This window comes from Amblyomma americanum, chromosome 1, assembly GCF_052857255.1.
Source record: "Amblyomma americanum isolate KBUSLIRL-KWMA chromosome 1, ASM5285725v1, whole genome shotgun sequence".
Taxonomy (NCBI): domain Eukaryota; kingdom Metazoa; phylum Arthropoda; class Arachnida; order Ixodida; family Ixodidae; genus Amblyomma; species Amblyomma americanum.
Window position 1 is genome coordinate 22,909,545 of NC_135497.1, and position 15,123 is coordinate 22,924,667.

Here is a 15,123-nt window from a genome sequence, read left to right on the forward strand (position 1 = left end):
GTCTTAAGTGGAAAAGTTCCCCTTCCCCTCTCTTTTCTTGCCTACGTCACAGAGCAATGATTAGGTTAGGGCCCCTCGGAATTTGGTGGCGAAAGAAAGTGCTTTCTCCGCTGAGAAATCAGCAATCAAATGAAGCGGCTTCTTTCGCGTTTTGTTCCGCGCCTACTTCGATTTTGTGACGTAGAGTGTGACGTCAATATTCAGCCGGCCTAAATGCGGAAAGTGAATGGTTTCAGCAGTGGAAAGAACGGGCGCTGGGCGTCCACTCTGTATTGCGGCAAAATGGCGTCGTGCGGTGCGCAAGTGTGGTCAGCGGTGGCCAAGTCAGCAAAAGAAAAGATTTTTGCCCTCACGCTGACGCGTAGTTCAACTCTGCATTGCCGTGCCGAAACACATGACATCCCATCCGCATTCTCGGTACACTTGTGTTATTAGCTTTAATACAGAATGGTTAATAGAGACACTGACAGCTGTCATTGACGTCTGCTGTTTTAAGCTGAACAAAATTCTCGCTTTGGCAAAGCCGTATTTGTTTTTGTATGCAGAGAGGGCAAGAAAAGGCAATCAACCAGTGTGCACAGGTAGCACCGAAACATTACAACAGTGTTACTCTTTTGTTTTGGTGAAACGTTAATTCAGTGTTCTTAATGCTCTATTGTCTAACATTAATTAAATATCTAAACCGCCTAAATGCATCATTTTAGAAAATGGCAAAGCAACCCTGCACGGCCCAATTGTGAAGTTACACAACTTCATCAACGCTCTGCAAGAACCAGCAGTGACGGCGACACTTGAGTTCCTTTATACAGCACAACGTGCAACTCGTATTCACTCACCTCCGAGCGTATTCCCTGGAGTCAGCCTTATAAATCCATTACTGAGCGGTCTCCCACGAGTGATAAGGGTGAATGGACAGTGTATAGCAAAGCTTTCAAACAAAATAATGGGGCCGTGCATGCAATCTATGGCAGACACAACCTAAGAGATTTAGCCGCAGAGTTCTGCTAGCTGAAATACATCTTTACTCTAATAACACTGGGAAAAGTTCTGGGACCCAGTGCTTGAGATATATTTGTAATGTTGTTTTATTCAAACATTGTAACACCGTTTAGAAGTCTATTTTAAATAAATTTTGAATCCCTAAAAATAATGTTTATGATACAGCATATAACATTATTTGTAAATGTTTGACATTACATTAACAAATACTCAGCATTAGAATAATTTCAATGCGAAACTAATGTTTTTGATATAACATTTAAGGCTATTTTTTTTAGTGTTTATCATTGATTTAACGTTACTGCAACTTACGTAGGAATCCTGCACTGTTGTTGCAATGTCCAGTGCTGCCTTAGTAACCCGACATTATCTTGCGTTAATTAACTATTCGATACTAATGCAGTCTGTCTGAGAATGTCATGTGGTGCGGCACAATGTGTGGCGCTCGAAAGATTTGCGCTTTCTTACAAAGCATGCCGGGTTGTACGCTGTATGGAGCGGAGAGTATACTGTCAACATGGCCCCTTCCTACTCGGCACACAAACACGGCAGAGATACGAGTTAGAAATCTGCAGTATACGAAAAAAGAAATCAGTGCAACGCGGAACAAGGAGCGGTGAGGCGAACTATCGCCAAGCCACGAGCGCCACCCGCGCAGAGGACTGCTATCGTGGCGTGCATTCGCGGAATGCGCAGTGGAGAGGATCAATGGGACTCCGGTATCGTACACGGCGCTGTTTTACACCGGAAAGGCGCTCTAGCGTTTATGTGACAGATTGCGCGCCAGCAAAAAGCCACTCGCCAACTGATTATAGCGCCGCAGACGTTTGCTGCTCACGCTACTTCGCGCGGGAAGCGGCAGATAGTGGAAGAGGCGCTTATGGCATGTTGTCCGGAGGCGTTAGCGACTGGCCCGGGAGGGACTAAAAAAGAACTGACGAGTCATAGATATTGATGGAAGTGTCTGCACAGGATGCACTACAATTGACCTTAGATATCGATGACGCAGCGGCATGGCAAGAAAAAAAAATGAAAATATCAGCCTTCTCATTTGATTAGGCTCAAGGTCAGTGCCCCGCTTCTTTGGATTACTTGTATTTTTTTTCTTTTCGTACTTCTCAGATCGTGTGTGCGGACCTTGTTGGGGTCATTTATTGTGAGTTGCCTTCTCTTTGTCGAGCTTAGGATGAGGTGGTGGGTATCGTCTCCTACTGCCCCTTACGTATTATGCCGTACCGTTCGGGTTACAGGCTCCAGTAGCCACACTTCAACCCCCGCTCGGTAAGTATGGCCTCGAGCCACGGCGTCAGCCGCGTGGTTCCCAGAGAGCCCCGCGTCTCCTGGTGCCCGTAATATTTTTGATTCTCAGCAAAATTCATCCCATCGCGTATGAGGATAGATGTCCACATTGCGGGGATAGGGCTACTACACTATTCCACACCACGCGGGCCTGCCAGCGTAACCCGGCAGTGCCTTCACACAAATGTCCCACGTTGGAGCGCCGTGGGAGGTGGCCTTGACGAGCACGGCCCTGGAGGACCAGCTCGCCTTTATAGACCGAGTCTGTACGGCGGCTGTCTACGTGGGGGCCCTGGACTAGACGAAACAAGTCCGGAGTGGTCTACGCTGCTCCCGTCGAAGTTTGGTTAAAGAATGCAGCGCGAAAAGACAAGGATAAACGAAGTGGACAGGACAGGCGCAGGACAGGTGCCCGCTTCTTCGTTTGTCCTTGTCTTTTCGCGCTGCATTCTTTAACCATGATCACTGACCAACAAGCGCAAACAGCCACTATAGCCCATCGAAAAGCCTTTCAGAATAAAGTTTATTCTTCGTCTTGTTCTTACTGAGAGTTGAAAGTAAGGAGCCATCAAATAGTTTATAATCCTCACTGATTACTGTGACCGGTCGCATTGTGCTTGCTTGATGTAAGTTGTAAAGACGTAAATTGTGAGATATTGTCGTGTCGCACATTATTACAATTTAGGAAATACTTAACGTAATGTGTTCTCTGCTGGCATAGGGCAGTATTATTGGACATCGTTTGGTGAGGCCGTGCAATGGACCCGACTCCGCTGATGGAGGTGATCGTGGCGACAATGAGATTCCAGTCAGCCTCGCAGCGTCGTGATTTTTCTTTCTTGCGGAAAATATTTCACACACACACACACACACACACACACACACGCGCGCGCGCGCGCGCGCACGCACACACACACACACACACACACACACACACACACACACACACACACACACACACACACACACACACACATATATATATATATATATATATATATATATATATATATATATATATATATATATATATATATATATATATATATATATATATATATATATATATTGGTACTGGCAATATTATAATCACGATTAACGCATCCTCAGTTTATACTGAAATAAATAGCGATATATATGCAAAAGAATAAACGTGCGCCTCTATGTAACCTCGACCAACCATGTGATGTAAAAGGAGTACCCACATATTACAGCCATTTCAGTGTGCTACATAGAGAATCATCGGTGTTGGAATCATCGGTGCATGCTTTTGCTGGCGTTAAAGTTTATCGGCGTATTCTATTTCAATCGTCTGCTACGGTGGGCAACGAATCAACGGCGTTAGTTACATTACAAGCGAGAATTGCCGAAGTGCCTGTCCCGCTTTGATGAAACTAGCTTCAGTACCATCCTTTATGTGTTCGATTAAATTTAATACACCATTAATGGGGTAAAACCAATATTCGTGTATATGGCTCTAAGACCACGCATTGTACCGCTAGCGATGTTCAGGTTGTTGTGTCTCTGAAGTTCACCCCAATGACGACGAAGGGTTTCACTTGCATATCTGTATTTTCATAACACCAAATTCGTACAGAGAAAAAATAAACTTTCTTGCAGAAAAGGTGATGGTGCAGGCACGTTGAATTGGACAGCTGTGATGACCCCCATAATGCGCAGGTCCACACGGGACGGAGAGGCAAAGAGACACCGTATGGCTCAGTTTAAACGAACAGATATATTCAATAATCATACATGATTAAGATTCAGAGGCTGGGGCGTCCGAGCTTACGTGCCGACGACTTCATGGGGGCGATGGAGTGGCTCCGGAGTTGGGCTCGAGCGGTTGCTGGCAGAAGCTGCACGCCGTCGGGCTTCGGCGCTGAAGGCCCTCTTGGCGAACGATGTCGTCCTGAGCGAGCCTCTTCCGTACTGCCTCTCCATTTTTATATCCTCTTCTCCACACTCCCTAGGGTGAGGACCCCCACGCCGGAGGGGAAGGAGGGGGGGCTAGGGCTTTCACTTGGGCGCACAAACATACCACCGCACTTATTGTATCGCCCCCCTCACGTGTTGAGTCCGAGGGAAAGAATGTTGTCTTCGCGGTAGCGCATAGCGTCGGCTGTGGTACGGCGCGCTCTGGATCGCTGACAGTTCCCTTGTCCTGGAATGTGCCCGGGAGGGCCGCCCCTGAAACCGCCACGCCAATTGGGGAGGATAAAGCCTGTTTCCCCGCGGCGGCGGCGGCGGGTCCGGTTGGGTCCGGTTGGGCTTAAAACACTTCGTTCTGGTTGTCACTATCAACGAGCATGGCTGGGTAATTGATGATGCCTGTCATCTGGGTCTCCGTCTACGCCGCGCCGTCGAACGTGGATCCTCGTAGCACACACAAAGAATGTACCTCGTAGCACACACAAGGAATGTACCTCGTAGCACACACAAGGAATGTACCTCGTAGCACACAAGGAATGTCACACTCGCTCACCCTCGAGAAGAATGTTCTCCGAACATTTGAGTCCACGCAGCTCCCCTTGTCTTTCTGAATCGCCTCGCACAGTGCGTCCGACAAAACACTTTTCGCTGCACTCAACACCACTGCACAACACCATATGCCTCCGCTGTCATAACTGGCGTCTCCAGGGGCAGCACTGATCTTCTTTTACAGATAAACATGAAACTCAGCACCCAAGCCTCTCCTTTCTAGTCCAAACTGGACGAAATAAATTTACCACAGTTACAAAGGAGCTCCCACTTCTAGCACGATCACGGCACAGACAAAAATATAGATAACGAAAGGAAGTAGGGCAGGTTCTGCATGCGCTCCGCATGCTCTCCTGTGAAGGTGTTACTTAATGACAGAAAGGTTTAACTACCAACTCCGATAACTTAACACATAAGCTCATAGCAATGTTATGAGCTGAGGCATTACACAATTCTAACCAGTTCACAACTCCGCTCTGTTTACGCCATTAGTCCGACTTAGCTTTCCGATTTCGCAGCGGATATCGGCCTTCATGAGTCATACTAAGTAAGTCTGTGCCCCTTTGTCTGCTTTGGGACTCGCGAGGGCTCGTGGCAGGAGCCTCTCCTGGCGTTATCTGCGCGGCAACCTCGCGCGCTTCTTCTTCTAGCAATGCATGAAGTAAATCCGGTGGCATTCCGGCCGTCACCTCGGGCGCCTGCCGAACAAATGCAGGAGAGGGCGTTTCTTGCGAACTATCTGCGCGCTCCGCTTCACTTCTGTCCCCATCAAAATCCGCGCTTTCCCTTTCCTCATTTCGTGAATACTGAACCGGTGCCGACTTGAGGCGATTTGCGTGTATCCTTATCAAACGCCGGTTCACGTCTCGGACTCTGAAGTTTACCGGAGAAAGCTTCTCGACAACCTCGCACGGTCCTCTCCACTTCGTCTGGAACTTACGAGCTAGCCCAATCTGCCTTTGGCAGTTTTCAATGTACACGCTGTCCCCCACATCAAACGGCGCGTCTCTAGCACTGCGATCGTGCACCTCCTTCCTGCGCTTCGCCGCTTTCTTTAAGGACTCCTTTGCGATGTCCCTCGCCACTTGCAAGCGCGATTCTAGCTCAACCTTAAAGTCGTCCAGTAAAGCGTATGGGACACGACGGGGGCCCTCTGGCACTTCACTAGGCTGGTCCGGGTCTCGGCCGTAGAGAAGAAAGAATGGCGATTCGCCCGTGCTCTCGTGTGCTGCGGAATTGTAGGCAAACATTGCATACGGGAGCCACAAGTCCCAGTCCCGCTGGTCGCGCGAAACAAAATGCGACAGGAACCCGGCCACGGTTTGGTTCAGTCGCTCCACCGCGCCGTTGCAAGCCGGATGGTACGGTGTTGTCTGCTTCTTAGCGATCTTAAGCAGCTCGCAAACTCTCCTCATTAGCTGCGACACGAAGTTCGTTCCCCGATCTGTCAAGAGTTGCCTCGGGGGTCCATGTCGGAGCACGATCTGTTCGACAAATGCTCTTGCAACCGTGTCTGCCTTCTGATCTGGCAGTGCTACCGCTTCCGCGTATTTTGAAAGGTGATCGACAAATACTAAAATCTACTTGTTTCCGGAAGTGGTCGTGGGCAAGGGGCCCATTATGTCCATACCTGTCCGCTCGAAGGGAGCCGAAACCTCAGGGAACGGCTGAATTGGAGCTGGTCTTCGTCCCTTGGGTGTTTTTCTTTCGAGACAGGAATGACACTTCGCACAGTAGTCTCTAACATCCTGTCGCATGCCACTCCAAAAGTACAAACGCTCCACACGCCTGCGTGTCTTCGCTACGCCAAAATGACCGGCGCATGGCGCATCGTGAAACGCGCGAAGAACCCTTTCTGTCCACGACCGAGGTATGACGACTCTCTCCCAAGCGGTTTTCTCTGGTCTCCCTTTCCTGGTTGGCCTCGTGCGCCGACACAGGGTGCCGTCTTTGCCAATGAAATAACCTAGCTGTTCGGGGTGAGACGGTGCGCCCTCTAAGCTTTCGATTATTCGCTTCAGGTCAGGATCTTTGCACTGCTCTGTGCGTAATTCGGCGGGGTCGACTACGGGGACAAACTCATCTATAGCTGCCACGGCAGCTGTGCGGCTGAGTGCATCAGCATTCAGATGTGTCTTTCCTGACTTGTGCTCAACTTCAAAGCAGTATTCCTGCAGGTGTAGATTCCATCTTGCGAGTCGCGAGCTAGGGTCCCTGACACTCATCACCCATTTCAGAGGATGGCAGTCTGTGACTAGCTTGAATTTGCGGCCGTAAAGGTAGCATCTGAAGTGCTTTACTGCCCAGACAACGGCGAGGCACTCCCTTTCCGTAGCTCCGTACTTTTGCTCTGTGGGGCTCAGCTGTCGGCTAGCAAAAGCAACGGGATGTTCTTTGCCCTCGATAACCTGAGATAGCACGGCACCAACTGCGAACTTTGACGCATCTGTGGCCATAACGAAGGGCAAACTAAAATCCGGGTGGCGCAACAGCGGTGCACTCATTAGCTTCCTTTTCAGGGCCCCAAAAGCATTCTCCGCGTTTTCGTCCCAGCGAAAGGCGACATTTTTGGCTGTTAAGGCGGTGAGCGGCTTAGCGAGCTTGGCGAACTCCTCTATGTGCCTTCGGTAGTAACCGATCAGGCCGAGAAACTGCCGGACCTGGCGGACGCTAGTCGGGGATGGAAAATCCGAGACACACCTTAGTTTCTCAGGGTCCGGTCGCACGCCGTCAGCTGAAACAACGTGCCCGAGGTATTTCACCTCGTTTTTGAGGAATTGGCACTTAGAGGGCTTCAGCTTGAGACCCGCTGCTCTTAGTCGCACCAAAACCTGCTCAATATCGCGCAAATGGTTCTCAAAACTGTCACTGTATATGATAATGTCATCCATATACACGAAGCACAGCCTCCCCAGAAGACCTGCCAGGATAACATCAGCGGTTCTCTGCCAGACAGCAGGGCTGTTGGCCAGACCCATCGGCATTCTTTTCCATTCATAGTGCCCTGAGGGCGTGTTGAATGCCGTTTTCTCGGCATCTGCCGGATCCATTGCTATCTGCCAGAATCCCGCCGCCATGTCCACTACCGTGAAGTACCTGGCAGAGCCCAGCTGAGAAAGCGTCTCCTGTATATTGGGGATGGGGTATGGATCGATGCGAGTTACGGCATTTAGTTTGCGGTAGTCCACTACCAATCGATACGAGCCATCTGGCTTTTCCACCAATAGTGCTGGTGCTCCCCAGGGTGACTTTGAGTGTTCGACAATGCCGCGATCAATCAGGTCCTGCACCTGCCGCTCCATCTCCTCACGTTGGGAGTAAGGAATCCTGTACGCACGCTGGTAAACGGGCGATGAAGTGCCGGTTTCTATCCTGTGCTTTATAACGCCACAGCAGCCCAAATCCAGGTTGGACGCGGCGAATACCTCCGAGTAGTCGTTCAGCAAACCAGCCAGAGCCTCCCTCTCCCTGGATTTTACGTGAGAAAGATCGAACGACACCTTTGGAGCAGCCGAAGGACTAGCATGCTCTACAGTTGCGAGTACCGTATCGGTGGGCTCACGTTGCTCTATCGCAGAGGTGAAGAAAGCCAATGTTTTGTTCTTGGGAAGGCTCAGTGGCTGCTGGCTACAGTTAACCACCCGTAGGGGCACTCTGTGGGCGTCATTAACTGTCACGAGGCACGCGGCTGCCTTCAGGCCATTGCTGAGAGAGTCGACCGGCTCAAGCACTCCCACGGCGCCGCTCTCTACATCTGAAGGCACAAACGCGTACAAAATGTGCTCCGACCAAGGAAGGACGACCGCCTCCTCGACCAGCCGGACGGCAACCCGCGAATATACCTTCTCCAATGATCCCACTGTTTGACGGGTGTCAATATCGGTAATGCGAATCTCAGCCCCTCTCCTGTTCAAAAACGGAACTTTTGAGCCGCCCGCATTAACCTCTTCCTCAGAGAATGAGACTACTACCTTCCCTTTTCTCAAAAAATCCTGCCCTAATATACCTGACACTCCGTTTGGCAGAGACACCGTGTCCGGGCATACGTAGCAGGGGTGCTCCAATGCAATTCCGCCGAGAGAGAAGTGTAACCGGTAGAGTCCACTTATGCCAAGAGGATCCCCCGTTATGCCTACAAATTTGGTTGCCATACCACCAGACGCTTCCAACACCTCGCGGTCCCCCTTCCTTCGAAGCGTGTTAAAACTGCTCTCCTTAAGCAATGTCACCTTTGACCCCGTATCTATCAACAATTCCATGCAACAACCATTTAACTTGCAACGCACAACAGGGCATGCCTCGTCGGCCACACAAACTACCACCACCTCATCATCCACTGCTCCCTCCCCACGCTCCTCAGGCTGGGGAGGACTAACTAGTTTTTTGTCTCGGTATCTGGAGCCCCGCTGTAGGCTTGCTTAGGGCGTGTCTCGCCTGCTTCTCTTTGTGGCTCCCCACGGCGCACGTTTTGGCAGAACCTGGCGATGTGTCCGCGACCCTGGCAAGCGAAGCATACGATTTCTTCAAAATCTCGCATACCGCGCCTGTAGCTTTGTGGCGGTCTCCGGTTTCCAGCGAATGGACGCTGTTGAGCGCGCGCTTCAACCTGGCGTTCCACCTGCTGAGATAGCAGCATTTCTAAGCGATCTAACCGCTCTGTCAAGAGAGCAACCTCAGGGTTGAGCACCGCTCTCTCTATGACGCGTACTCTCGCTGCGGCTGTCGTTAGCGCCTCATTTCGTTCCTCATCCAATGCGGCCGCCACGGCTTGGTCGAAATTGCTCGGCTTGCGCGAGAGCACGAACCGGCGCACGGGGTCTTGCAGACCAGCCACGAACAAAGCGGTCATTTCCTCTTTAAGTAGATCCTCCGCGTATTTCTTCCTTAGCTGGTCTCCTTCCTCCTCCCTGCTTAACGTATCGCGTGCTAGGCGCTGAAGCCGCGACGCAAATGTTCGCACGTCCTCCCCTACCATCTGTCCGGCGTCACGGAACCTCTGTACCCGCACGTGACGTGGTTCAGTGTCGAAATGCTCAAACGCGAGCTTCTTAAATTCCGCAAATGATTTTGTGGATTTTACTTTTTCGTCTCGCCATGCAAAATCATGAGCAGCTCCTGCCATCTTACACCTCGCCATTCCCAGCATTTGAGCATCGGACCATCCCCCCATTTTCCCAATCTCTTCTAGCATGGAAAAGAAATCGCAGATTGGAACCCCTGTCTTATCTCCTGTAAACGTCGGAATGACGCTTCCTAATGCCAGCATGCTTGCTCCGAGCGACGGCTGTGGAGTGGGAGCTCCCTCAGATAAAGACATTTTTTTTTTCAAGCCCTCCGGTGCCTCAAGCCTCTCAAATGGGGGTAAAAGTCCCCCAATCAGTCCCGTGATTCCCTTTTGATTACAATTTTGAAGTCATGAATGTCGCAGCATTCAGAGGACATTTGCTTTTGAGACCCCACTTCTGACACCAGTGTGATGACCCCCATAATGCGCAGGTCCACACGGGACGGAGAGGCAAAGAGACACCGTATGGCTCAGTTTAAACGAACAGATATATTCAATAATCATACATGATTAAGATTCAGAGGCTGGGGCGTCCGAGCTTACGTGCCGACGACTTCATGGGGGCGATGGAGTGGCTCCGGAGTTGGGCTCGAGCGGTTGCTGGCAGAAGCTGCACGCCGTCGGGCTTCGGCGCTGAAGGCCCTCTTGGCGAACGATGTCGTCCTGAGCGAGCCTCTTCCGTACTACCTCTCCATTTTTATATCCTCTTCTCCACACTCCCTAGGGTGAGGACGCCCACGCCGGAGGGGAAGGAGGGGGGGCTAGGGCTTTCACTTGGGCGCACAAACATACCACCGCACTTATTGTCTCGCCCCCCTCACGTGTTGAGTCCGAGGGAAAGAATGTTGTCTTCGCGGTAGCGCATAGCGTCGGCTGTGGTACGGCGCGCTCTGGATCGCTGACAGTTCCCTTGTCCTGGAATGTGCCCGGGAGGGCCGCCCCTGAAACCGCCACGCCAATTGGGGAGGATAAAGCCTGTTTCCCCGCGGCGGCGGCGGCGGGTCCGGTTGGGTCCGGTTGGGCTTAAACCACTTCGTTCTGGTTGTCACTCTCAACGAGCATGGCTGGGTAATTGATGATGCCTGTCATCTGGGTCTCCGTCTACGCCGCGCCGTCGAACGTGGATCCTCGTAGCACACACAAAGAATGTACCTCGTAGCACACACAAGGAATGTACCTCGTAGCACACACAAGAAATGTACCTCGTAGCACACAAGGAATGTCACACAGCGCTAAAGGGGACAGTTATGTGTACGAAGGACCGAGGAACACACAGCAGGACGAGCGCTTTCTCTGTCACTCTTTAGCGCTGTCCAATTCATCATGTCATACCAACTCGCCCCGATCGTCGGTATTCTATGGTGCAGCGCCAGGCGGGCGGAGCCTGCAGGACTCAAGCGGCTGCTGGCCCTCCATTGAGGGACAGTCAACCGCACGGCCACACCGCTGCATCTCGCTCAGGGGACAAGCAATGTTTCAGGAGAAGGGGTGGGGAAGGAGTTGTTTTGTAACTGCCGCAAGGTCACTGCTCCCCTTCTGCAAAGTTGTAAGTGCGATGGGGGGTGGATGCTCCTGAATTCCCCCATATCACGCAGGTAGCCGGAGTATGAGAAAAGTTCACCCCCTGTCTGTTCCGTGTTCGTCGTCTGGTTTGGACCGCTCTTCCGTGGAGGCCCGGCGAGACAGTTCTTTGGACAGCGCGCTCAGGAAGCAAGCTCGTCTAGGCGATGCGAAAAGTGTGTTGGCTGCTCTGTCTCCGTGATAGCTCAGTTGAATGTGCCGTGTGCAGGCGTAGTCTGCCATGCTATGGAGGCAACTCCTGCAGGCTGTCTGCGAGTCGGTGGAATAATCGTTGTCTCCGGCGCCGTGTCACGCTTCAAGCTGACCTACCCGCCATGGTTGCTCATTGCATAGCTACGGCGCTCAGCTACTGAGCACGGCATCGTGTGATCGGCCGCGGCGACCGGATTTCAATGGACGAAATGCAAAATATGGCAGGGCCCTCCACTTGGGCCATGCAGCAAATCTTTCACCCTGCTCCATCTCTTCCCTCACGGCGAAGTTCTGGTGTCCATGCTGAGTGAAGATGCTTTCTTTTCACCAGAACCAGACCTCCAACACGTCCTGTCTTCGCTTGAACAAGTGCAGGCCGGCGGCAGCGCGGCGACTTCGAGTCCACGCATTTCTTCGAGACGACAGCGATGACTCTTCATTGCGTAGTTCCTCGCAGCACTACCAAAGCTGCGACGAGTGCTAGAGGCGATGTTCTGACGCTGCAGGATGCAGTGCCAGTATCAAATGTGCATTAGGGATACCATACGGCAAAAAAATAGCGTGCCTCGTAGCGCACATGGGACGAACGCTATTTCAAATTGAGCTTTACCGTGCGCTCGCGTTACGTATGCTATTTCACGACTTTAGCATGCGTGGCTGTTGTGTTCGCTTTGTTTTATTTTTTATTACTAGGCCTTAAAATGAGCGTTGGTTTGTTGAAAAAAAAATGGTTGGCATTGACGCCCGGATGGCGCCACTAGGCTACAAATAGTCATCGTCATCATATCGATTTGTCTCCGTTTGCATACGCTGAACTAAATGTTTGAATGCGACAAATGGCGTAACATCCCGCAAAATGCTTGTGTTTAGGATACATAGGCGTGCATACGCTTATGACACGCATACAGCGTTGATTTATACTCTTTTCTAACTATATATGTGTACGCCGCGAGCAGGCTACACGCAGACGACGAGGCTGAGGAGGTCTCTTCGTTCCATGGTGTTGCAAGGAACCGCCCCACTTTCCCCTCAGCGCCGACGAAATGAAGCACAATGGCCATATAGCCATAAAATTATTCCTGACGCCAACTCGAACAACAACTACATGCGAAAGCATTGTGCACCACTGCTGTTTCCGTTGGTGCGTTTGTGATTGAATATGTCTGTGGTGTTCGTGCAACTTAGTTACTTTGTGGACAGAAAGCGTGGACCCTTTCTGTACACGCCACGCATGAGGCAAGTAATGCTCACGCATTAAAAAGTAACCCAATTTCGCTATTTATAGCACAATATGGTAATCCTATAGTGCTAGGAACACTAGATATCCCTGGCCACCAGCTGAGGTGTTTTGGGCTTCCCCCTGGCCGTATACGCTACCATCCCGCCCTGCTGAGTCGCGTGGACTGCCACATCCGTGTAGAGGGCCAGCGCATTTCGTACGACATCCCCATAGAATCGAGCGCAACTTGCAAGCTATTCCTTTTTTTGCTGCAACTGTGCAGCAAAGAACCCCAGTTGTGCCCTGAGTTTTAATGGGGTCCACTCCGTGATTGTCCGCCGCTCAACGAACAAAACTAATGGAACTAACTGACTCAGCCGCTCTGTTGGCATTCAAGTTTTTCGCACTGGGCACGAAGAAAGACAAGGAGACCTGGGCGAAAAGAACAACGAAGATTAAGCGCGTGTCACTGCCATGCTTGCTCTCTAAATCGAGGTTCCAGATTCCTTCAAAATTGCGTAAACTTCCTTTTAAAATTTCCTCCCGACCTTTCCTGCTTTGGTCGTTTCACGTACATGTAAGTGCGCAATTCATCTCTCACTTCGGGGCTCCCCTCCAATCCCTGGCGAATCTCCCACCATGGGTGTCTGCCATTTTAACAGAGGACGGCAGGAACGACAGCGACGCGCTGTTTGGCTGCGCAATGTTTGTCAAGGTCTCCAAGTTGCTGAACGTCGCCGCCGCTCCTCGAAGAAGTGGCTCTTCGACTGCCGCCCCTCGCGTGTCGGATCATGCAGGCGTGAGTGAGCCGTCTGTGCATCTTGATCGCAGCGTCGCTCTTGCATGCATAATGAGTGCCGGTGGCGTCGAACAGTCTTGCTCGACTAACATATGTCCGACGTGGCTGGGCGGTGACTTCGTGTGACGACCTCTAGTGGCCGTCACTAATACCAGCTAGTCACTCCCTGCTTGAAAAACCCACCAAGTCGTGATAACGGCGATGATATCCGTTTTTCCCAGCGTGCAGTCGAAACGATCCCAGAGTCACGCTAGCTCAATAAAGAAAATAGGGCTATATATATATATATATATATATATATATATATATATATATATATATATATATATATATATATATATATATATATATATATATATATATATAGCTTTCATTTCTGTCTCCTGTCCTGTCTTATTCGCGCAGTCTTACCTTTTATTGAAAAGAACCAACTAGCCCGCAAGTACGTTCTACTGCTCATGCTAGCTGTTGGCTTAGCGATTAATTTTCTGGTGTGTGAGCATTTGTACTGCCTGCACTTTAACCACGCTGAGCCTGTCGTCAATGGGTCCCGCTCCAAAACTTCACGAATCAAACTAAGATCACGTGTGTTCGCATTGAGTTGATTGGACTGTGTGTATAGACAGGCACGGTGCTCATTGCTCACCCATCTCCGCTGCCCTGATAACGCACATCTGCCAGTAAAATTAATACTTTCCACAGCTTTAAACGCATTTTCGCAAAAATACGGAAGCTGATAATTTAATACGTACGAGACGAACTATCCACAACAGTGTTTTGGCGCATTTGTATCTTGTAGCTTTATATTCATGCAGTGGTAGGGAAAACGGCTCTTTCAAAGGGTGCAGTATCGCTAATGTCGCTCATGCTAGAGGAAAGGAGAAAGTCGACGTCTAACTCGCTTCTTTTTTAACCTTTCATGAAACCAGGAGCAGCGATCATTTCTGAGGTCTGGAGTTACTGCGATTTACTGTTATCGCTGAAAGCCGACAAGAATGAGTAATGCCGTATTCAAGCTGCCTCAGTCCTTGACACTATTTTCTACTTCACTGAGCAACGTTCGGGTAGCGGACAAGGAAGCCAGGTGCTTAGTAAGCCTCCGAACGCCGCCTAAAAAAAAAAAATGGGACAACCTGCGTTATGCGTATGTGTACAAAATAGCGCGTTTAACGTTTTGGTTTAACTTGAACGCCTTGACTGAAGGGTTGGAGCGATAGTTGTCAGCGGATGTGAAAGGGGAAATGTGTTCGAGACAATACTGCCGTGAAAAATGTTGGCCGTGAAGAGTAGAAGGCTTTTCCAGTGCTCACGCACTTCCGAAAGTAAAGTTCACGAGTGCAGACGCTATACCCTCGGCAGCAGAGTTTACAGTTGCCGCGTTCCGTGAGCGAGCGACTCCGTTTGTTAAAGCTAGACAAGCAACCAGTATTTCTTGGAGCAAAGGAATGTTTCGTCTATAGGCAGCCTAACCCGCAAACGTTGGCTTCG

General features: G+C 50.5%; 1 protein-coding gene across 4 annotated transcripts in view; it reads left to right on the plus strand.

Moving 5' to 3' along the window:
- The window catches only part of LOC144110966 (guanylate kinase), an 80,679-nt gene that overhangs the window by 49,235 nt on the left and 16,321 nt on the right, over positions 1–15,123 (plus strand). Inside the window, exon 1 of one of the 4 annotated variants that reach the window (XM_077644047.1) lies at positions 13,519–13,635. The exons of 1 other annotated variant lie outside the window; for it this stretch is intronic. In XM_077644047.1, coding sequence (XP_077500173.1) covers positions 13,540–13,635 — 96 coding nt within the window. In that variant the 5' untranslated portion in view covers positions 13,519–13,539. Of the gene's footprint in view, positions 1–13,518; positions 13,636–15,123 lie in introns of those variants that run through there. 2 more of the 4 variants (XM_077644041.1, XM_077644055.1) reach the window with 2 other exon arrangements.